The sequence below is a fragment of the Nerophis ophidion genome, linkage group LG17, assembly GCF_033978795.1.
Source record: "Nerophis ophidion isolate RoL-2023_Sa linkage group LG17, RoL_Noph_v1.0, whole genome shotgun sequence".
Classification (NCBI taxonomy): Eukaryota; Metazoa; Chordata; class Actinopteri; order Syngnathiformes; family Syngnathidae; genus Nerophis; species Nerophis ophidion.
The window spans coordinates 984,549-1,009,858 of NC_084627.1; the positions used below are offsets into that span (position 1 = coordinate 984,549).

The following is a 25,310-nucleotide window of genomic DNA, read 5'->3' on the forward strand; positions in this document are numbered from 1 at the left end:
CCAGGACTACTCAGGACCTTCGTATTGTGAGGCACATGCACTATAATCCCTGTTCCACCGTGCTGCCCCTACACTAAATATGTTCACCTTAATTTGTTGGTATGGTATTGGGCAGGCAGTTTAAGTTCCTTTTCCCAGCTCTATGGTTATCATCCCACTTATCCACCACATTTTGGTGGTGGCACGGAAAAATAAACGAGACAAAACCGAAGCCAAAGTACAGGAAAATTAAAGTGCGCTCCAAATCGTGACAATGTCTGTTGTTAAACTTTAGAAGTTCCACTGCAGTTAGTAATGTTTTGTGGATTAGTCTCTCCATCAAAAGCTGGTTCGCCTTCGGTTAAAATGATTTAGGAAACAATCAAAATTGTCCTGTATGGACAAAAACATTGAGACGCACCGAGTAGCGATTTAGGCCGTCCTCAGGTGTCCCAATACTTTTGTCTTGCCAATTTTTTTTCATCCTGTGCACGGGAAGCCCGCGTCAGCAGCTTCAGCCATCAGTGTGAAGAGTTTCAAGTTGAGTGCAAAAGCATCTCTTGACAGGGTCATGTGACGTGCGACGGACGGCAAGGACAGAGGAGGTCAAACGCTACTTTTGACTGCAAAAAAGTGTTGATAGCAGCGTTCGGTAATCTCATGATTTATTATGACGACTAAAGTGGCACAAAGTGTGGTTGTACAGTGTTTGCTTGCGGCCCACTTACAGTATTCACACAGGCAAGAATAACGACGCTTTTGTCAATTAAATACTAGGGATGGGCATTATGTTTATAGGTGGAAATCAGCTCCATTTCCAATATATTTTGTTATTATTACAAGTTGGAAAAAAAATACAATATATATTTTCTAACAATTAATTGCAATTTTCTAAATATTCATTATTAATTCAGTTAAATTTACCATCAATTATTTTTTTATTATATAAAATATTAAAATATATTCACTGTTATTTTTTAAACATTTATTTTATTAATAGAAAGGTGTATATGTTGTTTATTATTTAGAGAACTGATCATTTTATAAATAAAAAATGTTATTGTTTGGGTAAGATTTACCATCAATTAATAGCCAATTTGATTAATTTATTTTTATTATTACATAAAATATAACAATACATTCATTATAATTTTTTTAACAGTTTTTTTAATTGATAGGAATGTTCTAAACTCCTGTTTCCATGCTGGTGCCTTGAAAAGACTACTTTATTGTTTCTTGAATGTGGATCAACAGCGCCTCTGTTGGTGGCAGCAAAGTAGTGCAACATTTTGCCTCCATTGCTTTTAAACTCAAAATGTATGACAAGATTTACATCTACTTGTCAATTAATATTTTTGACATTATTTAATCATTTTATAATCATTCTGATAATGATGCCCATCCCTGGCAAATAGCAACTTCACTTCCTGTTACAGTATATAAAGATATATCCCGGACGCGATGTTTCCATGACAACGCATGAAGATAAATATGTCTCATGTTGCATTGCTGGTTTCTCTCGACTAAACATTTATCAGGTCGGATGTTTCAAGACAAACCCCCCCAAAAAAAGCGAATTTCACAGCTTGACAATATTTTGTTTCCAACTTCCAGGCACAAGTTTCGGAATTGGACTCCATTAGCTTTGTTGCTAAGATGACTAATGATAAACGGATGGACACAAAAAATAAAAATAAAGGTTTTCCAGTTGAAGTGCGAATAACTGCAGTGCTGAGAGTGGTGTTAGCAAGGGAAGGGGGCTTTTTGCTGATGGAGAGGAGAGGTAGCATGTTAGCGTTAGAGTGGATAACAACGGGGTGCTAAAAAAGAAAAGATTGGGGGAGAACGAGAAGGATTAAAAAAAAAAGGCACCACAGATTTCGATAAATAAAGAGGCCGACCCCCCAACACCCTTCGCATGTCTTTGCACCGATCAGGAAGTGAGCCGATTTCTTAGCTTGGTTAGACACAGTGATGGTGGGGGTCTCTCAGGCGGTGTGTGTTTGTGTGTGTGTGTGTGTGTGTGTGTAAAGGCAGCAAGAACCTTATTACAGTTCCACCACATCTCTGTTGCGGGGGAGGGTGGCCCCCTCCCCCCCGTCAGTATCTGTACAGGTCGTAAGTGCTGACCCACGATGACGGGAAAGCCCAGGAGGGGAACCTGCGCAGAATTTTCTCCAGCTCGGGCGTCCTCTGGTCGTCCCCGAAGAAATAGTGCGTGGAGATGGCCACGGAGATGATCCCCTCGGGGCCCGACGGGGACGGATCGCCGGGCGGCTGCGAAGGAACAACGGAAACATGATTGATGTATTTCACCTGTTTGGGTCAGTTGTTTCCTTTCAATCATGGCCTCTGCTCTCAGACGTCAAGCCAAACTTAATCAGGTGGACAAGTTCAAATACAATGAGTTGGGAAATTGTGTTAGATGTAAATATAAACGGAATACAATGATTTGCAAATCATTTTCAACCCATATTCCGTTGAATATGCTACAAAGACAACATATTTGATGTTCAAACTGATCAACTGGTTTTTTTTGGGCAAATAATCATTTACTTCAGACTTTCATGTCAGCAACACGTGACAAAGAAGTTAGGAAAGGTAGCAATAAATACCGATAAAGTTAAGGAATGCTCATCAAACACTTATTTAGAACATCCCACAGGTGTGCAGGCTAATTGGGAACAGGTGGGTGCCATGATTGGGTATAAAAGCAACTTCCCAAAAAATGCTCAGTCTTTCACAAGAAAGGATGGGGCGAGGTACACCCCTTTGTCCACAACTGCGTGAGCAAATAGTCAAACAGTTTAAGAACAACGTTTCTCTAAGTGCAATTGCAAGAAATTTAGGGATTTCAACATCCACGGTCCATAATGAAATTAAACAATGAATATCCGCTAATTTTTTGCAACTCAACGCCAAAAAAACTGAAATGCTGATTATCGGTCTTGCTAGACACCGACCTCTATTTAATAATACAACTTTAACATTTGACAACCAAACAATTAAACAAGGCGACTCGGTAAAGAATCTGGGTATTATCTTCGACCCAACTCTCTCCTTTGAGTCACACATTAAAAGCGTTACTAAAACGGCCTTCTTTCATTTCCGTAATATCGCTAAAATTCACTCCATTTTGTCCACTAACGACGCTGAAATCATTATCCATCCGTTTACTGTAACGTATTATTTTCGGGTCTCCCCATGTCTAGCATTAAAAGATTACAGTTGGTACAAAATGCGGCTGCTAGACTTTTGACAAGAACAAGAAAGTTTGATCACATTACGCCTGTACTGGCTCACCTGCACTGGCTTCCTGTGCACTTAAGATGTGACTTGAAGGTTTTACTACATACGTATAAAATACTACACGGTCTAGCTCCATCCTATCTTGCCGATTTGTATTGTACCATATGTCCCGGCAAGAAATCTGCGCTCAAAGGACTCTGGCTTATTAGTGATTCCCAGAGCCCAAAAAAAGTCTATCGGCTATAGAGCGTTTTCCGTTCGGGCTCCAGTACTCTGGAATGCCCTCCCGGTAACAGTTCGAGATGCTACCTCAGTAGAAGCACTTAAATCTTACCTTAAAACTCATTTGTATACTCTAGCCTTTAAAAAGACCTTTTACACCAGTTGATCTGCCGCTTCTTTTCTTTTTCTCCTCTGTTCCCCCCTCCCTTGTGGAGGGGGTCCGGTCCGATGGCCATGGATGAAGTACTGGCTGTCCAGAGTCGGGACCCAGGATGGACCGCTCACCTGCGTATCGACTGGGGACATCTCTACGCTGCTGATCCGACACCGCTTGGGATGGTTTCCTGTGGACGGGACTCTCGCTGCTGTCTTGGATCGGCTTTGAACTGAACTCTCGCGGCTGTGTTGGATCCACTATGGATTGAACTTTCACAGTATCATGTTAGACCCGCTCGACATCCATTGCTTTCGGTCCCCTAGAGGGGGGGGGGGGTTGCCCACATTGGAGGTCATCTCCAAGGTTCTCATAGTCATCATTGTCACTGGCGTCCCACTGGGTGTGAGTTTTCCTTGCCCTTATGTGGGTTCTTCCGAGGATGTCGTAGTGGTTTGTGCAGCCCTTTGAGACACTTGTGATTTAGGGCTATATAAGTAAACATTGACTGATTGATTGATTGATTGATAATATCATCAAAATGTTCAGAGAATCAGGAGAAATCACTCCACATAAGCGGAAACCAACATTGAATGACCGCGACCATCGATCCCTCAGAAAACCACTGTCACTAAATACAGTTCGTCGCTACATCTGTAAGTGCAAGTTAAAGCTCTACTATGCAAAGCGCAAACCATTTATCAACAACATCCAGAAACGCCACCGGCTTCTCTGGGCCCGAGATCATCTAAGATGGACTGATGCAAAGTGGAAAAGTGTTCTGTGGTCTGATGAGTCCACATTTCAAATTGTTTTTGGAAATATTCAACATCGTGTCGTCTGGACCAAAGGGGAAGCGAACCATCCCGACTGTTATCGACGCAAGGTTCAAAAGCCAGCATCTGTGATGGTATGGGGGTCCATTAGTGCCCAAGGCATGGGTAACTTACACATCTGTGAAGGCACCATTAATGATGAAAGGTACATAAAGGTTTTGAAACAACATATGCCACCATCTAAGCGCTGTCTTTTTCATGGATGCCCCTGCTTATTTCAGCAAGACAATGCCAAGCCACATTCAGCATGTGTTACAACAGCGTGGCTTCGGAAAAAAGGGTGCGGTCCGGTGGCCATGGATGAAGCCGGGACCCGGGATGGACTGCTCGCCTGTGCATCGGTTGGGGACATCTCTGCGTTGCTGACCTGTCTCCGCTTGGGATGGTCTCCTGCTGGCCCCACTATGGACTGGACTCTGACTATTATGTTAGATCCACTATGGACTGGACTTTCGCAATATTATGATAGACTATGCTAGGGAGGTGGGGGGGTTACCCCTGTGTAATCCAAACAACTAAAAATAATCCATACAGGCAAGATAGTTGCTCACCTGTATTTCAAACCAGAAGGTCCAAGTGGGCGCATTCGAGCCGTGTGAATAGAAGACAAAATATTCTCCGCTCAGGTCGAACTGAGGTGTGCCGTCACCGAAGGACCAGGAGGTGAGACTCGCTCCTTTATGAGGCATCAAGTACAGCGACATGTGACTGGGACCTACATGAGACAAACATACAGTTAGCGTACCGCGATATCAGACCTACTTCTGAAGCGTGGACTCGGACCATTGACATCAAAGATCATCTTGATGGTTCCCCACGGGGTCTTCTCCTTGGACACCAGGCTGAACTCCACCGGGGAGCTTGGAGACACTTGAGGAGCAGGGAGGTACCAGTTCTTCCTAGAACCGAACCAAAAGGGCACGAGTCAAGAATAAAAGAAATTAAAAAAGTCGATTGAGAGTTCAGTTTTGAAACGTCACCGACTTGCTGAGGAACTTGACAGGCAGGAACCAGGGGTAGCCGCAGAAGGGGTGGTCTTCGCGGCAGTGCGTGCGGACGCTGTCGTTGATTTCAGGGATGTGCGGCGTGATGTGCTGGATGCCCGTGTAGTCAAAGCTGTTGATCCACACGCCCGAGTCCTGACTCTCCAGCCGGCCCTCGAGATCGTGGAAGGTCCGAGTCGTGTGCTGCCAACATAGGGAAACCACGGTATAATACAACTAGAATAAAGTAATCATTTGAAGATTTGTGCCAAAATAAATAGGAAGCAAATTAAATTAAATGATCCAAACATGCATTATCATAAGTACTGTACCAATATATAATACATGATAATAAGTTTGCAGTACCACTATATGATAAAACAAAAACAAGAATGGATGGATGGATGGATGGATGGATGGATGGACGGATGGAGTACTTTATTGATTCCTTCAGGAGAGTTCCCTCAGGAAAATTAAAATTCCAGCAGCAGTGTACAGAATTGAGATCAAATTTAAAGAGTAAACAGTAAATAATGAAGGTAAAAATGAAAAAAAAAGAAAAATATTACAATAAGAATAAAAACAAAAGAGCAACAATGAGAATAAAAATATAACAGTAAAAATAAGAATATAACAAGAGGAACTAGGCAGTAGTGACCATGTTATGAAAAAGTAATGACTCACTTTTCGATATTTGTGTAGCAGTTAACTAAATTTAAAGCTAAATAAATATAAAAAAAAAAAAATCTTAATAAATATCAATTATTTTTAATAATAATTAACTAAAATGTTAAACAGTTTATTACATTCCAAATTCCCAATTCAAAACAAATTCTAGTAAGTACGAGAATTAAAACAAATTGGCCACTGTATTAAAAAAAAAAAAACTACCCACTTATGCCACAATTAAAATAAACCTTATGACCAGGTAAATGAATAATTCAAATCGTAATTATTTTTAAAGTAGTAAAAGTAATTCATTAAATCTAAAGTACAATAAATTAAATTCATTTTGATTTCACGCCATTTTATTTATTAATTGTGTATTATTAAATATAAATTATTATTCAATACTCGTTTTAGTAAATATTGCATTTTCAATTCAAAGACAGATCCCAATAAGTAAAATATTTAAAGTAAATCGAAATTAAAATTAGTAGGCCATTGTAAGAACACAACCAATTTGTATTTGTATTGATGATTAAAGTATGTATGATTTCAAATGGAACGTATTTTAAATTACAATATATTAAATGGTTAGATTTAAATTACAAATATGTTTTATGAATTTTAAATACAACAATTTATTTAATGACCTTTATAATTATTTAATGCCATATGTATTTAATATGTATTATTTAATACCATTTTAATATATAATTTTTTAATATGAAACAGGTGATTACATCTCCAATTAAATGACAGATTATGAAAAATTCTAGAATTAAAGTTGGCCACAGTACAATAAAACTAGACATCGTCTGAATATTTATGCCACAATTAAAATACCGGTAAACATATTAAATGATTAATTACAATATGACTGAATGAATTAAAATGGAAAGTAATTCATTAAGTACAATAAATTAAATTATTTTTTATTTACTAGTGATTAATAATTATACAATTTATTCAATTACCTTTAATTACTTCACATCACTTGTATTTATTTGTTAAACACTAACAAATGTAAATGATTTAATAATAATTTTAATAAAATAAAATAAAATAAAATGTAAAACAGCCTATTATATTACTAAAACCATGACAGCCTCCAATAAGTACAATAATTAAAATAATTTGGCCACTGTAAAAATACAAAACTAAGTAAGTTGGCTACTGTAAAAAAAAAACACACAAGCATTTGTAGATTTGTGCCACAACTTAAATAAACAATCACTTAAATTGATGAATTTTTTAAAATGCACAATCATTAAATTTAAATTACAAGAAATTTTTATTTTGTGGTGAAATATCTCAAATAATCACACAATTTATTTAATTACCTTATTCATTATTTCACACATTTTTTATTGAGCATTATTAAATACAAATTATTTCATAATAACTTAAATTTGAATGGTAAACATTTCTAGACAGATTCCAAAACATCCAATAATTTATATACCTCTAAATTGGCCACTGTAAAATAGATAAATATTGAAGATTAATGCAGCAATTAAAATAAACACATGACCAAATAAATGGATCGTTAAAATATGAAATAATTAAAATGGAAAGTAAGTCATCAAGTACAATAAATTACAGAAAATTCCATTAAGTAGTGAAATATCTCAAATTGTTATAGAACTTATTCCAATGACCTTTTTAATTATTTCACGTCATATTTATCTATTTAATAAGCAGCATTTTCTGTTTTATTTCAGTCAAAGAAATGGTTGGCAAGGCCAAAGATCTTACTGGCTGATCTGCATGCTTGAACAGTTGTATTTTAAAGGTTGGATTTTGCAATAAATTAATAAATCAATATATCTCACGACTTCAATCCAGTAGACCAGGGGTCACCAACGCGGTGCCCGCGGGCACCAGGTAGCCCGTAAGGACCAGATGAGTCGCCCGCTGGCCTGTTCTAAAAATAGCTCAAATAGCAGCACTTACCAGTGAGCTGCCTCTATTTTTTAAATGTTATTTATTTACTAGCAAGCTGGTCTCGCTTTGCTTGACATTTTTAATTCTAAGAGAGACAAAACTCAAATAGAATTTGAAAATCCAAGAAAATATTTTAAAGACTTGGTCTTCACTTGCTTAAATAAATGTGTTTATTTTTTTACTTTGCTTTTAATAACTTTCAGAAAGACAATTTTAGAGAAAAAATACAACCTTAAAAATGATTTTAGGATTTTTAAACACATATACCTTTTTACTTTTAAAATTCCTTCCTCTTCTTTCCTGACAATTTAAATCGATGTTCAAGTATTTTTTTAAATTATTATTGTAAAGAATAATAAATACATTTTAATTTAATTCTTCATTTTAGCTTATGTTTTTTTGATGAAGAATAATTGTGAAATATTTCTTCAAACTTATTATGATTAAAATTCCAAAAAATTATTCTGGTAAATCTAGAAAATCTGTAGAATCAAATTTAAATCTTATTTCAAAGATTTTTTAATTTATTTTAAAATTTTTGTTCTGGAAAATCTAGAAGAAATAACGATTTGTCTTTGTTAGAAATATAGCTTGGTCCAATTTGTTAAATATTCTAACAAAGTGCAGATTGGATTTTAACCTATTTAAAACATGTCATCAAAACTCTAAAATTTATCTTAATCAGGGAAAATTACTAATGATGTTTCATAAATTCTTTTTTGAATTTTTTCTAAAAGATTCGAATTAGCTAGTTTTTCTCTTCATTTTTTTCGGTTGAATTTTGAATTTTAAAGAGTTGAAATTGAAGATAAACTGTTTCAAAATTTAACATTCATTTTTTTCGTGTTTTCTCCTCTTTTAAACCGTTCATTTAAGTGTTTTTTTCATCATTTATTCTCTACAAAAAACCTTCCGCAAAAGTAAAAAAAATGTACGACGGAATGACAGACAGATATACCCATTTTTTTATATATATATATAGATTTGTTTAATAAAGGTAAATTGAGCAAATTAGCTATTTCTGGCAATTTATTTAAGTGTGTATCAAACTGGTAGCCCTTTGCCTTAATCAGTACCCAAGAAGTAGCTCTTGGTTTCAAAAAGGTTGGTGACCCCTGCAGTGGACGGTGCTATTCGTTCAAGACTATGTATGGGTGTGCATGTGTGTGTTGCAAGTGAACCTGTAAAAAGATCCGCTTTGGTCGTGGGCTGTCGGGGTTTCCCGAATAAGGAAAGAGGAGACTGCAGGACACTAACAGGAACGTGACCGTGAAGATGGATGCCAGCCCCGTCAAGATCCGCTTCGTGCTCCGCACCAAATAGATGAAGTGGATCTGACAGACGAAGGGAGTTACTCGACAGACTAATCTGAATGGCAGGCGGTTTGTGGTGGCACACTCACGAAAAAGGAAGAGATCAATATAGTCCCAATGGTAACCATGGCGGCCAGGACCACCTCCGGCGGTATCTCGGTGCCGCTGCGTCCCATGATCGGCGTGAAGATCTCAAAGACCACCCAAATGAGGAACATGAAGTGCAGATAGGGCAAGGCCAGACCCAGCAGGTAGAGCACGCTGTACTTGAGTGACGCTCCTAAAAACACCGTCATCATCAGCTATTATTCCTCTGCATAATTATATGGGTTTTGATTAAAAAGTGCTTGCCTCTGTTCTTAAATTCCTTGGCGAGCAGCAGTTTGGTGGCCAGGGGGAAGGCCACCATGAGCATGGGCACGTAGGCGGAACAAAGGCCCTTCTGGGTCAACCATAGCAGGATGCAGCACCACAGCAGCAGGTTCACGTCGAAGTACAGTTCACCCAGCTCCAGCAGACGCACACCCTAACAATACACACACGCACGCATACTGCTTATCATTTGGAATGGGGACAAAGTTTTTGATCATGACTTGTGGGGACCACCCTTTCTACAGGTTGTGGAGGCATAAAAAAAACAAAGTAAAATGGCCACTGTCCATCTGAAACGGTCCCACTGCCGCTGCCTAGAGCCGAAGCCTCTTCTTTTTTTGTGTGCTTCACTCTAGCTTTCCTCATCCACGAATCTTTCATCCTCGCTCAAATTAATGGGGAAATCGTCGCTTTCTCGGTCGGAATAGATCTTGCTGCTGGAGGCTATGATTATAAACAATGTGAGGATGTGAGGAGACCTACAACCCGTGACGTCACTCGCACATCGTCTGTTACTTCCGGTAAAGGCAAGGCTTGACTTTACAATCTCAATAAAACACTATTAAAACAATAAGCAGATAAGAGATCTTCCAGAATTATCCAAGTAAATGTGTCTAATTACATCTGAAACGGTCCTACTGCCGCCGCCTGGAGCCATAGCCTTTTCTTTGTTTTTTGTGCTTCACTCTAACTTTCCTCATCCACAAATCTTTCATCCTCGCTCAAATCAATGGGGAAATTGTCGCTTTCTCGGTCCGAATAGCTCTTGCTGCTGGAGGCTATGATTACAAACAATGTACTTCCGGTAAAGGCTAGGCTTTTTTATTAACGACCAAAAGTTGCGAACTTTATCGTCGATGTTCTCTACTAAATCCTTTCAGCAAAAATATGGCAATATCGCAAAATGATCAAGTATGACACATAGAATGGACCTGCTATCCCCGTTTGAATAAGAAAATCTCATTTCAGTATGCCTTTAAAAAAAAAAAAAAAGTTCATATTAAATATGACATGATCCTCAGAATACAGCACTACCGCTGTCCTCTTATAGGAAGTTTCACCGCTTAAATGTTAAAGCAAATCCTGCATCTTCTGTGACATTACTGAAAACTGCTATTTAGCAGTAATGAAGTAGTCTGCAACTCCAACTACCATACATAGAAGGATATAGAACGGATCTGACTATCATTTAAAAAGGTTTCCCTTTAGGGGACCTGTTTTTTTGGTCCCCATACCGTCAGAGGTCCCCTAAAGGTGACTGTGTAACCAGAGCAATGTCCCCATTAAGTAAGCATTGCCAGAACACACACACACATATACTGGTTATCATTTGGAATGGGGACCAACTTGTTGATCCTGACTTGTGGGGACCACCCTTTCTACAGGTTGTGGAGGCATACAAAAAATGAGGTAAAATGGCCACTGTCCAGTTAGCTCATACACGTCTTTAAATCTCTGGATTGATTAAGTAATGTGCTGATCATACTTACTGGGGACCCTGGGGAAAAAGAGTTAATATGGTTCATGGGGACCAAATTTAAATAATTTTTGCATAATTCACACAAATTTGTACGTGACTACTTAGGACCACTTAAAAAAAAAAGTTCAAATTAAATTAGATTAAATCAAATTAAAGGTTTCCCTTTAGGGGACCTGTTTTTTTGTCCCCATACCGTCAGAGGTCCCCTAAAGACTGTGTGTAAACAGAGTGATGTCCCCATTAACTAAGAAATTGCCAGAACACACAAACGCACACGCACACGCACACACACACACACACACACACACACATACACTTAAACCTGGTACACTAGGCTGGAGTACCCACAAAATGCATGTTGGTTTCACTTTACCAAGCAAGCACGTCAATCCGGTTTGTTTATAATCCCAGTGGACACTCCATTAGGTACACCGGCACTGTCTAATGTTCGCTCCCTTTTTTGCCCAATTAGTCTGTCAGCAGCTAAGGTAGTTAAGTAATAGCTACATAATTACTTGAGTGCAGTGGCTACTTTGTTTGCTAGCGAGCAGTCAGCTATTTAGCAAATTGGAACAAACGACTTGGTTAGAAAATGACTTGGCAAGTTTGTGACTTCGTTATTTTGCTACTGTGCTATTTAGTGACCGCATCAGTGAGCTAATTAGTTAATTACCTATTAGTTACACAATTAGTGAGTTAGCAACTCAGTTGGTATTTGCTTACCTTATCATTTAGTCAGTCACTTATCTATTAATCTACTCAATTAGATATCTAGCTAGGTAGCTATATTTTAATTTAGGAACCGTATTAGTTAGCAAATTAGTTGATCATTATTACTCAGTTGGCCAGTGTGGTACTTAACTATTTACTTAGTAACCTAAAAATGTAGTCAGCCACTCACCAATTTAGCTACTAAGCTATTTACTAAATCAGATAGCTACTTAGATAATCATCTACTTTACTATTTAGTAACCATATCTGTTAGTTAATCAGTTAATTAGCTAATTAGCTGTTTATTGGCCAGTGAGGTACTTATCTGTATACTTAGTTACGTATCATTTAATCAGCCGCTCAATCAGTAAGTTAGCTACTTAATGTATTTAGTAACCGTATCTGTTAGATATTTAGATATTTTTTTATTAGTCACTGAATTAGAGACTTAGCCCATTAGCCAATTAGCCAGTGAGGTTCCTATCTATTTACTTAGTTACCTATTTGTTTCGTCAGCCACTTACCCTTTAAGATACTTATTTGTTATATTAGTAAGCTTGCTACTATACTAGTTAGTTAATGTATTTACTTATTTATTTACTTATTTACCCAATTTGTTTGGTATTTCCGTGGCATTTTAGTTAATTAACTTTTTAGTAAGCCACTTGGTCAGTTAGATACTGTCAGGCTTGCCCCTGACAGTTTGTCTGTGTTCTAGTTGTTTCCTGTGTGTGTAGTATTTCCTGTCAGCGCTCTTATTTTGTTGGTTTCCTGTCTTTCTCCCTGAGCGCTGTTTCTCCTCCACAGCGGCTGATTGGCACCTGGCCACATCTTGTGTCAATCAGCCCGCTCCTATTTTTACCTGCGTTTGTCCTGCTTTTGTTGCAAGTAGTATAAAAAATGTAATTATAAATCTACCAAACTTGGAACGGACACCACAAGGGCAAAATTAAAAGCCATTGCATTTTGTTTCACATCTAAATTAGTTTTTTTTTGTGTAATTTGTAAATACTTTTATGGTTACAATCTATCTCAGTGTTTTTCAACCAACACTAGTGTGCCGCGAGATACAATCTGGTGTGCCGTGGGAGATTATGTAATTTCACCTGTTTGGGTTAAAAACATGTTTTGCAATCCAGTAATTATAGTCTGCAAATGATGTGTTGTTGTAAAGTGTCGGTGCTGTCTGCCGTGTAATACTCTTCCATATCAGTAGGTGGCAGCCGGTAGCTAATTGCTTTGTAGATGTCGTAAACAGTGGGAGGCAGTGTGCAGGTAAAAAGGTGTCTAACGCTTGAACCAAAAATAAACAAAAAGCGAGTGAAACTAAAACTGAACTAGCTACAAAGTAAACAAAAACAGAATGCTGGACGACAGCAAAGACTTACTGTGGAGCAAAGACGGCGTCCACAATGAACTGTACATCCGAACATGACGTGCCAATCAACAATGTCCCCGCAAAGGATAAAAACGACTGAAATAATCTTGATTAGATGGGGAAATATCACTCAAAGGAAGACATAAAACCGCTACAGGAAAATACCAAAAAAAAACCAAGAAAAAGCCACCAAAATAGGAGCGCAAGACAAGAACTAAAACAGTACAAACAGGGAAACAGCAAAAAACTCCAAATAAGTCAGTGCGTGACGTGACAGGTGGTGACAGTACACCTACTTTGAGGCTATTGAGACTTGGTTACGGTTTAAATTAATATCCAAAGACTTTTGAATGTCTACTGAGTTTCGTTTTTTAATGATTTCGGCTGGTGGTGTGCCTCCGTATTTTTTTTACGCAAAAATGTAAAAAAAAAGGTTGAAAAATACTGATCTATTGTATTTGGCCAATTGGGGGCAGCAGATGGAGCATCAGTGTACCATTACTGTCACCTACTGGTCTGGAGTGGAACAGAACCCCGTGGCACACTGATATGTTGCAAGTTTTGGACTGTTTGTCCCTGCCAAAGGTCTGGACTGTGTGCCTTTGTACTTGTACTACAAACCCATTGTCAGGGTCAGTCAAAAAATTATTATTTTGATTTCAACTCATGTTTACCATGAATTAATTAACGTGAACCCCAACTTAAACAAGTTGAAAAACTTATTCGGGTGTTACCATTTAGTGGTCAATTGTACGGAATATGTACTGTACTGTGCAGTCTACTAATCCAAGTTTCAATCTATCAGTCAATAGGACGAGATTTTGTTGAAAGCTTCAGCCCTCCGCCGGTATTAAACAGCGCACTGTAGAGAAGTTCCCTGCAGCAAAGACATCTTCACGCTGTTCAATAGATCTGTTGTTTTTGACTGTCTAGACACATCTTATCTTTGTTAAGACACACACAGTGAGGGTGTGTGTTGAGGAAGGAGCAAGAAGTAAGAGGAACGAATAACTGATGCCAGGAAGTCGTCACGGGCCATAAAGAGTGGCAGAAGTACTGTGACCTGGTCTTCAACTAAAATGTAACGACAAGGCAATGAGAGAGCAGACTCATGTTGAGAAGAAATTATAAGTTCTCAGGTCCAGTTCTGCCACAATCCTAATGGCTTCAGTGAAAAAAAAAAAAACCCATTGTTTGGTCTACACTGGTGAATACCCTACATTTCCCCTCACTCCTAACTTTCCTTTATGCATGAATTTGAGAGTGCCGTGGGGAGCTACACACTGTTCTGTGCTTTCTGTTCCTGCATTTCTCCTTATCGCCACTTTATTTATTTATTTAAACACGATGAGGTGGTGACTTGTCAAGGGTGCACGCCGCCTTCCGCCCGAATGCAGCTGGGATAGGCTCCAGCACCCCCTGCGACCCCGAAAGGGACAAGCGGTAGAAAATGGATGGATGGACTACAGATAATTTACTTGTGGGGTAAACAGTGGAAAATAGTGACTTATTGTTATTTAAACGCATTATATTGAACATATTATAATCTTGCAAGGTTAAAATTCAATTTGTTTATACAAACAATGACACCCACTAACAAGAAATTTGGTGTTCTCTTCAGTTGTGTAAATCAAACAAATACAGTAATTAATTATTTAATAAGAAAAGCCAAAAATGAATAATAATAAAAATGATGATTGATACGAACATCTAAAATAAAACTGTGGTAGTATTTCCTTGCGGTTTTATTTTCATTTTAGTTTTTGCCCAAAATTATTCCTAAAATTGCATATATGTATGCATATATATATATATATATATATATATATATATATATATATATATATATATATAAATACATACATATATATATATATATATAAACATATATATATACACACATATATATATATACATATACACACATATATATAAATACACACATATATATATATATACATACACACACATATATATATACATATATACACATATATAGATATATACACATATATACATATATATATACATATATACACATATATATACATATATATATACATATACATATATACACACATGCATATATACAAACATATATACACATATATATATATACACATGCATATATACACACATATACATATATATACATATATATATATATATATATATATATATATATATATATATATATATATATATATATAGTCAACGTTTTCTGTGGTTTATCCATTATACAGTGCTCAATACCGAGGTAGAGCGAAATATACGTTAGTTCAGAAAAAACACAGAGGCTATATCATCCCTCCAAGCCTGTTTCGCAGGTTTCCCTGCTCATCAGGGTATTTTATAAAATCCCCTGAATACCCACCCGCACGCGCTGTTTATATAAACCTACCAAAAATAAACTAACCAAAATCAAACAGCAAACACACGTCTCATTAAAAAAAAAAGGGTAAAATACTGGAGAAAAGTTTAAAATATCTTGAGATTTGTTTGTTGTTATTTTTTGCTAAAAAAATGCCATTAATACAGATACAATTTATTTCTATTTAAAAAACAACGATGAGTTGTGTTTTGAATAAAATAATAGCTTAAGTCACAAAAATCTAAAGATATTCTTCTATTTATCTCAATGTACTTTTATCATTTTAACCAAAAATTACTACAAATGTAAATAAATAAAATTACTATGTTGTTTTGAACAAAATAATGGCTAAACGTCACATAGATATCAATTAATTTATCTTGTTTGTTAATTTTAGACATCCATCCATCCATTTGCTCGCGCTTGTCCCAAAATTTTTTAAACAACATTTTTTGGAGTGTTTAGTATAAAGTACTGGATAAAATCTGGACAGGGATCCCTATCTTATTTTACTTTAATTTTAGACAAACAATATAATGTAAAAAAAAACAAAAAAAAACTTATCTTTAAAAAAAAAAAAACTTGATGAAGGTCACAAAATTCTTAGAAATCTTTACTGCTATTTGTGTTAAAAAAAAATGTCCTGGATCCTGAGGTAAATATGGATTTTTTTTGTAGGAAAACAATGACTAAATTTTGATCATATTCTTTCCATACATAAACTGTGTTATTATAGACACATTTGCGAGACAACAATGTAGAACCCTGGCCTCATGCTGCACCAAAGGGAGAAAAAGCTCACCCCGTAGTAGAGGTTCTTGGCCAGCGTGTGCACAAGCACCATCTTGCCTGTGGCGGCGGCTCCGTAGAGACACACGGAGGCATAGAAGTGGTTGTACCAGAACATGGAGCGGCCCAGCAGTGTCACCAGTACAGCAACAATCAGAACGGACAGCAGGGTGACCAACCAGCTAAGAACCACGACGCCTGTGGCGCAGGCCAGCTCTCGAACGTAGCGCCCGCCTGCGGCAGATTGATGCAAATATTACTATAATCAATATTAATATTAGGAAGTGGGTTAGTCATTATTCCACCAACCCCGGTTGCTGGGCAAGGAGGCTTTCCTGGCCAGGTAGACGAAAGTTGCCATGGCGACCATGTAGTTGATGATGGTCCCAACATGTGCCGGGTAAGCCACGATGGCCACTCCCAGCACATCAAAGAACACCATGTTGCCGTGGCGATACTCCGAGGAGCCGGCCAGCTTTTCGGAATTGAGCAGGTACTTGAGGACGGCCAGGATGTTGTCACCTGCAGGCAGGAAGTCGAGATTTAGCGCATCTAATATGGTAGACATTACATTTCCCTTAAATCCTCCTCGTCGCCAGGTGTGTCATCCACTTGGTTTAAATAAATGTCACTCCTCAAAGAATGAAAAATAGCACGTGTTAAATTATTTACTATCCCAAAGAGCAGACATGGCATCTGTAAAGCTATACAACTTATGGCAAACGTAACACACTGCACACTGCCAAAGTTTAACCTGTTGTTACTATAACAATCTACAAGTTTAATACAGTTATCTGTTTTCTTTTGTACTTCAACTTATTAATACATATATGTATTGCTGCACTTGAAATGTTTGTATTGTTGATAATAGGAGGTAATTATTGTTATTATTCATTATCAATAGTGCCATTGCTCCATTTGTGGTGTAATAATGTTCATTGTCATTTCTGTGTTAATATTTATTTCACTAATTACTTCTTTGCTTTTACTTTTACAATATGTACATGTTGCCCTCTAGTGGGTTCTTAAGACCACCACGCACTGCCCAAAGAGCCAGGAATTACGGGTATAACACGGTTTTATTTTCACGAAATAGTGCAAAGTCTTTTGCTTTCCAGCGAACTGTGTTTATCTCCTGCGTCCGCTCAGCAGCACCTCCAACTCCAACTACTCGTCTCATCATGGCTGCTGCTCATAAAGGCGACAGGTGATTAGATAACAAGGCCCACCTGGGCCATCTACGCGCCTGTCGCTGTCTTCAAGGTCGGTCTTGGCAACACCCCCCACACAATCATAGTTGTACATATTGTATTTGCTGATGCTGTTCTGTTGTTGTTGTGGTTGTTATTGTTGTGTTTGTTGTTGTCTCTCTGTCTTATCCCCTCTTTTCTCTGCAGTTTCCCTCACATCTTCCTTTTTTTCTCTTTCTATCCCCTCCTTCTCCGGCCCGGCTGCACCAAATAATAATACAAATCCATTCAATAAAGTCAAATACAAATAAAGCAACAAGAGAAGTATTCCACACTTCTCTTTTGTAAAGTAAATCTGTACAGCCGATATGTACAACAATATGATTTGCCTGACAGGACAAAAAAAATTAAATTAAATTAAAAAAAAAGCGAAAGAGAGGCTTGAAGAAGATTTGCAATTGGAAGGAAAAAAACTCAAGAGTAATACAAAAATAATATGTTTATTTATAATAAATATTATTTTAAAATATTCAGAATGTGCATTTCTATACATTGTATTTATTTGTGACTAAATGCTAAAAATGTGTAATATTTTTTCAATATCATAAAACCATTTAGAGATTTTATCACATATTACTTATATGTGATGGAAAAATAAAAATACTTATATTTTCAATATTTGATTACTCAGATTAGTATTTTAAAAGCATTTAGAAATGTGTATTTCTATGTATTTTATTTTTTTATGATTAAATGCCAACTATACAATTTTTTTTTTATATTTTTAAAAATTACTTTTATGAGTACTTTAAAGACTTTCAGTTTTTGTATTTTTGTATATTTTTTTTTTGGTGATTAAATACAAAATATCTTTCAATATTATTACAAAAACTTAAAGTTGAATTAGTAATAATAGTATTTTAAAAAACATTCCGAATTTTGATTTCTATATATCTAATTTATTTGTCTACTTTATTTATTTGTTTACTTTATTTACTCCCATGCACCCTCAAGAACCCTGCCGAGAGTATAGAGCTGGTCCACAGCTCCACGACCAGGACGAAAACCACACTGTTCCTCCTGAATCCGAGGTTCGACTATCCGACGTAGCCTCCTCTCCAGTACACCTGAATAAACCTTACCGGGAAGGCTGAGGAGTGTGATCCCACGATAGTTGGAACACACCCTCCGGTCCCCCTTCTTAAAGAGAGGGACCACCACCCCGGTCTGCCAATCCAGAGGTACCGCCCCCGATGTCCACGCGATGCTGCAAAGTCTTGTCAACCAAGACAGCCCCACAGCATCCAGAGCCTTAAGGAACTCCGGGCGGATCTCGTCCACCCCTGGGGCCTTGCCACCGAGGAGCTTTTTAACTACCTCAGCGACCTCAGCCCCAGAAATAGGAGAGTCCACCACAGATTCCCCAGGCACTGCTTCCTCATAGGAAGACGTATTGGTGGGATTGAGGAGGTCTTCGAAGTATTCCTTCCACCTATCCACAACATCCGCAGTCGAGGTCAGCAGAACACCATCCGCACCATACACGGTGTTGATAGTGCACTGCTTCCCCTTCCTGAGGCGGCGGACGGTGGTCCAGAATCGCTTCGAAGCCGTCCGGAAGTCGTTTTCCATGGCTTCCCCGAACTCTTCCCATGTCCGAGTTTTTGCCTCCGCGACCGCTGAAGCTGCACACCGCTTGGCCTGTCGGTACCTGTCCACTGCCTCCGGAGTCCTATGAGCCAAAAGGACCCGATAGGACTCCTTCTTCAGCTTGACGGCATCCCTCACCGCTGGTGTCCACCAAGGGGTTTTAGGATTGCCGCCCCGACAGGCACCAACTACCTTGCGGCCACAGCTCCGATCTGCCGCCTCGACAATAGAGGTGCGGAACATGGTCCACTCGGACTCAATGTCCAGCACCTCCCTCGTGACATGTTCAAAGTTCTTCCGGTGGTGGGAATTGAAACTTTTTCTGACAGGAGACTCTGCCAGACGTTCCCAGCAGACCCTCACAATGCGTTTGGGCCTCCCAGGTCTGTCCGGCATCCTCCCCCACCATCGCAGCCAACTCACCACCAGGTGGTGATCGGTGGAAAGCTCCGCCCCTCTCTTCACCCGAGTGTCCATAACATGAGGCCGCAAATCCGATGACACAACTACAAAGTCGATCATGGAACTGCGGCCTAGGGTGTCCTGGTGCCAAGTGCACATATGGACACCCTTATGTTTGAACATGGTGTTTGTTATGGACAAACTGTGACGAGCACAAAAGTCCAATAACAAAACACCACTCGGGTTCAGATCCGGGCGGCCATTCTTCCCAATCACGCCTCTCCAGGTATCACTGTCGTTGCCAACGTGAGCGTTGAAGTCTCCCAGTAGGACAAGGGAATCACCCGGGGGAGCACTTTCCAGTACTCCCTCGAGCGTTCCCAAAAAGGGTGGGTACTCTGAACTGCTGTTTGGTGCATAAGCACAAACAACAGTCAGGACCCGTCCCCCCACCCGAAGGCGGAGGGAGGCTACCCTTTCGTCCACCGGGTTAAACTCCAACGTACAGGCTTTGAGCCGGGGGGAAACAAGAATTGCCACCCCAGCCCGTCGCCTCTCACTGCCGGCAACGCCAGAGTGGAAGAGGGTCCAATCCCTCTCGAGAGAAGTGGTTCCAGAGCCCTTGCTGTGCGTCGAAGTGAGTCCGACTATATCCAGCCGGAATTTCTCGACTTCGCGCACTAGCTCAGGCTCTTTCCCCCCCAGTGACGTGACGTTCCACGTCCCAAGAGCTAGCTTCTGTAGCCGAGGATCGGACCGCCAAGTGCCCTGCCTTCGGCTGTCGCCCAGCTCACAATGCACCCGACCTCTATGGCCTATGGTCTACATGTGCCAGTCTACATGTGCTTTGTGGACTTGGAGAAGGCATTCGACCGTGTCCCTCGGGAAGTCCTGTGGGGAGTGCTCAGAGAGTATGGGGTATCGGACTGTCTTATTGTGGCGGTCCGTTCCCTGTACGATCAGTGCCAGAGCTTGGTCCGCATTGCCGGCAGTAAGTCGAACACATTTCCAGTGAGGGTTGGACTCCGCCAAGGCTGTCCTTTGTCACCCATTCTGTTCATAACTTTTATGGACAGAATTTCTAGGCGCAGTCAAGGCGTTGAGGGGTTCCGGTTTGGTAACCGCAGGATTAGGTCTCTGCTTTTTGCAGATGATGTGGTCCTGATGGCTTCATCTGACCGGGATCTTCAGCTCTCGCTGGATCGGTTCGCAGCCGAGTGTGAAGCGACCGGAATGAGAATCAGCACCTCCAAGTCCGAGTCCATGGTTCTCGCCCGGAAAAGGGTGGAGTGCCATCTCCGGGTTGGGGAGGAGACCCTGCCCCAAGTGGAGGAGTTCAAGTACCTAGGAGTCTTGTTCACGAGTGAGGGAAGAGTGGATCGTGAGATCGACAGGCGGATCGGTGCGGCGTCTTCAGTAATGCGGACGTTGTACCGATCCGTTGTGGTGAAGAAGGAGCTGAGCCGGAAGGCAAAGCTCTCAATTTACCGGTCGATCTACGTTCCCATCCTCACCTATGGTCATGAGCTTTGGGTCATGACCGAAAGGATAAGATCACGGGTACAAGCGGCCGAAATGAGTTTCCTCCGCCGTGTGGCGGGGCTCTCCCTTAGAGATAGGGTGAGAAGCTCTGTCATCCGGGAGGAACTCAAAGTAAAGCCGCTGCTCCTTCACATCGAGAGGAGCCAGATGAGGTGGTTCGGGCATCTGGTCAGGATGCCACCCGAACGCCTCCCTAGGGAGGTGTTTAGGGCACGTCCAACCGCTAGGAGGCCACGGGGAAGACCCAGGACACGTTGGGAAGACTATGTCTCCCGGCTGGCCTGGGAACGCCTCGGGATTCCCCGGGAAGAGCTGGACGAAGTGGCTGGGGAGAGGGAAGTCTGGGTTTCCCTGCTTAGGCTGTTGCCCCCGCGACCCGACCTCGGATAAGCGGAAGATGATGGATGGATGGATAATTTATTTGTGATTAAATACAAAGAAATACATATTCTTCAATATTATTACATTAACTTAAAATTTAATTATTAATAATAGGATTTTAAAAAACAGAAAAAATGTTGATTTCTATGCATTTCATTTATTTGTGATTAAATACAAAAAAATACATAGTTTTTAATATTTTCACAAAAACTTAAAACTGAATTATTAATAGTACTAATTCTGAATTTTTATTTCTATATATTTAATTTATTTGTGATTAAATGCTAAAAATGCATGTTTTATATATTATTACACATAAAAAATGCACATGTATAAGTAGAACAGAAATGTGGCTAGAAAAGAGTGGTGTTCCGCAACATGAGGCCTACTTTCCCTGCTTGCATGAGGTCAAAAAAAAAAAAAAAAAAAAAAGCACAGCACACACACACACACACATGCGGGCAAAACAATGTGCTTATTGTTCCTGCAGCACAAACAGTCGGGTGCTTTGCCGGAGATTCGTGCCTTCACCCGCAAGTGATAGCTCTTGCACGGTGCCTCCTCCTTCATGCCTGACTGAAAATACTTCACTTTCTCTAATAATTCATGTGCACTCAAAAGGAGATGTCCAGTACTGGCAAGCAGGTGAGGAAGGGAGGGTTGAGAAGACCGCATCTGCCTGTGTGTGTGTGTGTGTGTGTGTGTGTGTGTGTGTGTGTGTCTGTGTGTTTAATGCTGACAGACTAGATTGCCTGCTAAGCACAATAACTCAAGCACCAGGTAATGAGCCAGCGGCAGGTGTGTACTTGTGTGTGCAGATAATGAGAAGCGTGGCACTGAGCACTATGAAACTGGAGGCAGGTGCAAAAATGTCTGGCAGCGAGCCTCAAGTGCAAATATTGATCAATCATTTATAAAACATTACGCGTGTTTTATCGACATACCTGCTCTCTGTATGGAGTCTGTGTGGATTCTGTCGGCGGTGTCATACTTGGTGTGGTAGATGAAGCCGTTCTCGATGAAAGCCAGGTCAATACCTGCAAAAAATAGGGAATATAAACACATATGTGTGATATTAAAAGTAGGTTCACACATGTCACTTACAATATACTTTTAAGACGTTTTCCAAACACCTGCATATGTAATGTAGAAATAAAAAAACTAATCAGATTGTAGTAATATTATTAGTAACAATGAGTAGCAATGTTATGTATTGTAATAACAGAATAATAATTAATTCAATATAAAGCATAACTGCTATTTGATGTGTCACTGTTATTTGTAAAATTGTTTTAAAAAAGCAATGTGAAATCCAGTAAATTAAAAAAAATCACCTTTAGGCTTTTGTTTGTCTTTGGTAGCATTTTGTAATTTAAAAGACCTATATAATGGAAAAAAGTAAATATATATGTATATGTCTATATGTATATAAACTTATATACACTTATATATACACATATATATGTGTATTCATATATACGTATACATACACATACATATATATTTCTTTTTTTCCATTATATTGGACGTTTTTTAAATGAAAAAATAGTGATGACAAAAACAAACAAAAGCTTAAAGGTCTTTTTTAATTAATGGATTTCAATTGACTTTTTTGAAAATAATTTTACAAATAACAGTGACACATCAAATAGCAGTTATGTTCTTTTTACATTATAAATGCAAAAAACTAAACATTTAATATTTTAAGGATGATAAATGAATGTGTTGTGGCAGTTGCGGATTTCACCAATGCGGCGGATTGAGAAAACACTCGATTGTTTTTCAAATGTTTTTAATGGTAAACTGCCAGCATGACAATGCTGAATAGGAAGTGCTTAATTAAAGTTTTTGGGCTTTGTACCTCTAAACTCTCTACCAACCGGCATAGCTCGGTTGGTAGAGCGGCCGTGCCAGCAACCTGAGGGTTTCAGGTTCAATTCCCGCTTCCGCCATCCTAGTCACTACCTTTGTGTCCTTGGGCAAGACACTTTACCCACCTGCTCCCAGTGCCACCCACACTGGTTTAAATGTTACTTAGATTTTGGGTTTCACTATGTAAAGCGCTTTGAGTCACTAGAGAAAAGCGCTATATAAATATAATTCACTTCACTTCACTTGTAAAAACACAAAGTCTGAGCTGATTGTGTTTTTCATGGATTTTTTGAAACGGCACCATTTATTTCCTCAGAATTTCCAACAAACTTGAAGTGTTTGGCCTTGAGGATTATTTGTAATGTGTACATTTTCAGAATGTGCTTGTTCTATTTTTGGCCAAAGTAAGACAAAGAAAACAATCTGAGGTTGTCTATCTTTTTACATTTTAATGCCACGATTTTACCAGTCCGGCCCGCGTGCAAATTGATTGGTCCTCTGTCCTCATATTGCCACACATCAGCAAGGATCCTCAGAGTTATTTTTGACAGCTTGCTTAAGCTGCACAAACAAATTAGCGCTGTCATTAAATCTAGCTCCTTTCAGCTACAGTATCTTCCAGAGATTGACTTTGAAAGAACTATCTGGGCATTTTTGACGTCACGCCGGGATTACTGTAATTCTTTGTACGTAGGCCCGGATCAGGGCTCTCTCCAGCGGCCCCAGCGCTCGCAGAATTCTGCTGCTCATCTTTTAACCAAAACCAAACGACGTGAGCACAATACCCTGGACTGACCTCCCTTTATCGGCTTCCAGTTACTTTAAAGGCCTACTGAAACCCGCTACTACCGACCACGCAGTCTGAGAGTTTATACATCAATGATGAAATATTAACATTGCAACACATGCCAATATGGCCGGTTTAGTTTACTAAATTGCAATTTTAAATTTCGCGCGGAAGTTTCATGCTAAAACGTCGCGGTATGATGACGCATGCGCGTGACGTCACGCATTGTAGAGGACAATTTGGCCCAGCACCGTTCCCAGCTATAAGTCGTCTGTTTTCATCGCATAATTCCACAGTATTCTGGACCACTGTGTTGCTGAATCTTTAGCAATTTTTTCGATGAATAATGGAGACGTCAAAGAAGAAAGCTGTAGGGGGGAAGCGGTGTATTGCGGCCGCCTTTTGCAACACAAAAACAGCCGGTGTTTCATTGTTTACATTCCCGAAAGATGACGGTGAAGTTTTTACTATGGAACAGAGTGGTCAAGTGAACACGGTTGGATTGGACCACACACACAAAGTACAGTGTATTATGCAGCGATCATTTCGTAAGATAGTGTTTCGAAGAGGGTCCCTTGCGAAGGGCAGAAATGCGCATCGCCACCACCCGTCCACTGGTGCTGAAGAATGGTGCGGGGCCGACCTTCAGGTTGTACAGGTACGACCATATAATCTCACTAAAACACTAGTGACACAATATGCAGATAAGGGATTTTCCAGAATTATCCTAGTAAAATTTGTCTAATAGCATCTGAATCACCCCCACTGTATAGTCTTTTTTCTCATTTTATTTTTTTTCTAGTCCTTCACTCTCACTTTCCTCATCCAGGAATCTTTCATCTTCGCTCAAATTAATGGGGAACTCGTCGCTTTCTCGGTCCGAATCGCTCTCGCTACTGGTGGCCATGATTGTAAATAATGTGAGGAGCTCCACAACCCGTGACGTCATACGCATATCGTCTGCTACTTCCAGTACAGGCAAGGCTTTTTTTATCAGCACCAAAAGTTGCAAACTTTATCGTCGATGTTCTCTACTAAA

The 25,310-nt window shown here is 39.4% G+C and overlaps 1 protein-coding gene across 1 annotated transcript in view; it reads right to left on the reverse strand.

The window, feature by feature from the left end:
• Positions 1-627: 627 nt before the first annotated feature.
• The window catches only part of LOC133535764 (endoplasmic reticulum metallopeptidase 1), a 44,074-nt gene continuing 19,391 nt past the window's right edge, over positions 628-25,310 (reverse strand). Inside the window, exons 6-15 of the mRNA XM_061875677.1 lie at positions 22,557-22,649; positions 16,757-16,969; positions 16,461-16,681; positions 9,698-9,872; positions 9,436-9,626; positions 9,215-9,367; positions 5,425-5,627; positions 5,224-5,339; positions 4,992-5,155; positions 628-2,256 (exon numbers count right to left, since the gene is read on the reverse strand). Coding sequence (XP_061731661.1) covers positions 2,080-2,256; positions 4,992-5,155; positions 5,224-5,339; positions 5,425-5,627; positions 9,215-9,367; positions 9,436-9,626; positions 9,698-9,872; positions 16,461-16,681; positions 16,757-16,969; positions 22,557-22,649 — 1,706 coding nt within the window. The 3' untranslated portion in view covers positions 628-2,079. The remainder of the gene's footprint in view (positions 2,257-4,991; positions 5,156-5,223; positions 5,340-5,424; positions 5,628-9,214; positions 9,368-9,435; positions 9,627-9,697; positions 9,873-16,460; positions 16,682-16,756; positions 16,970-22,556; positions 22,650-25,310) is intronic.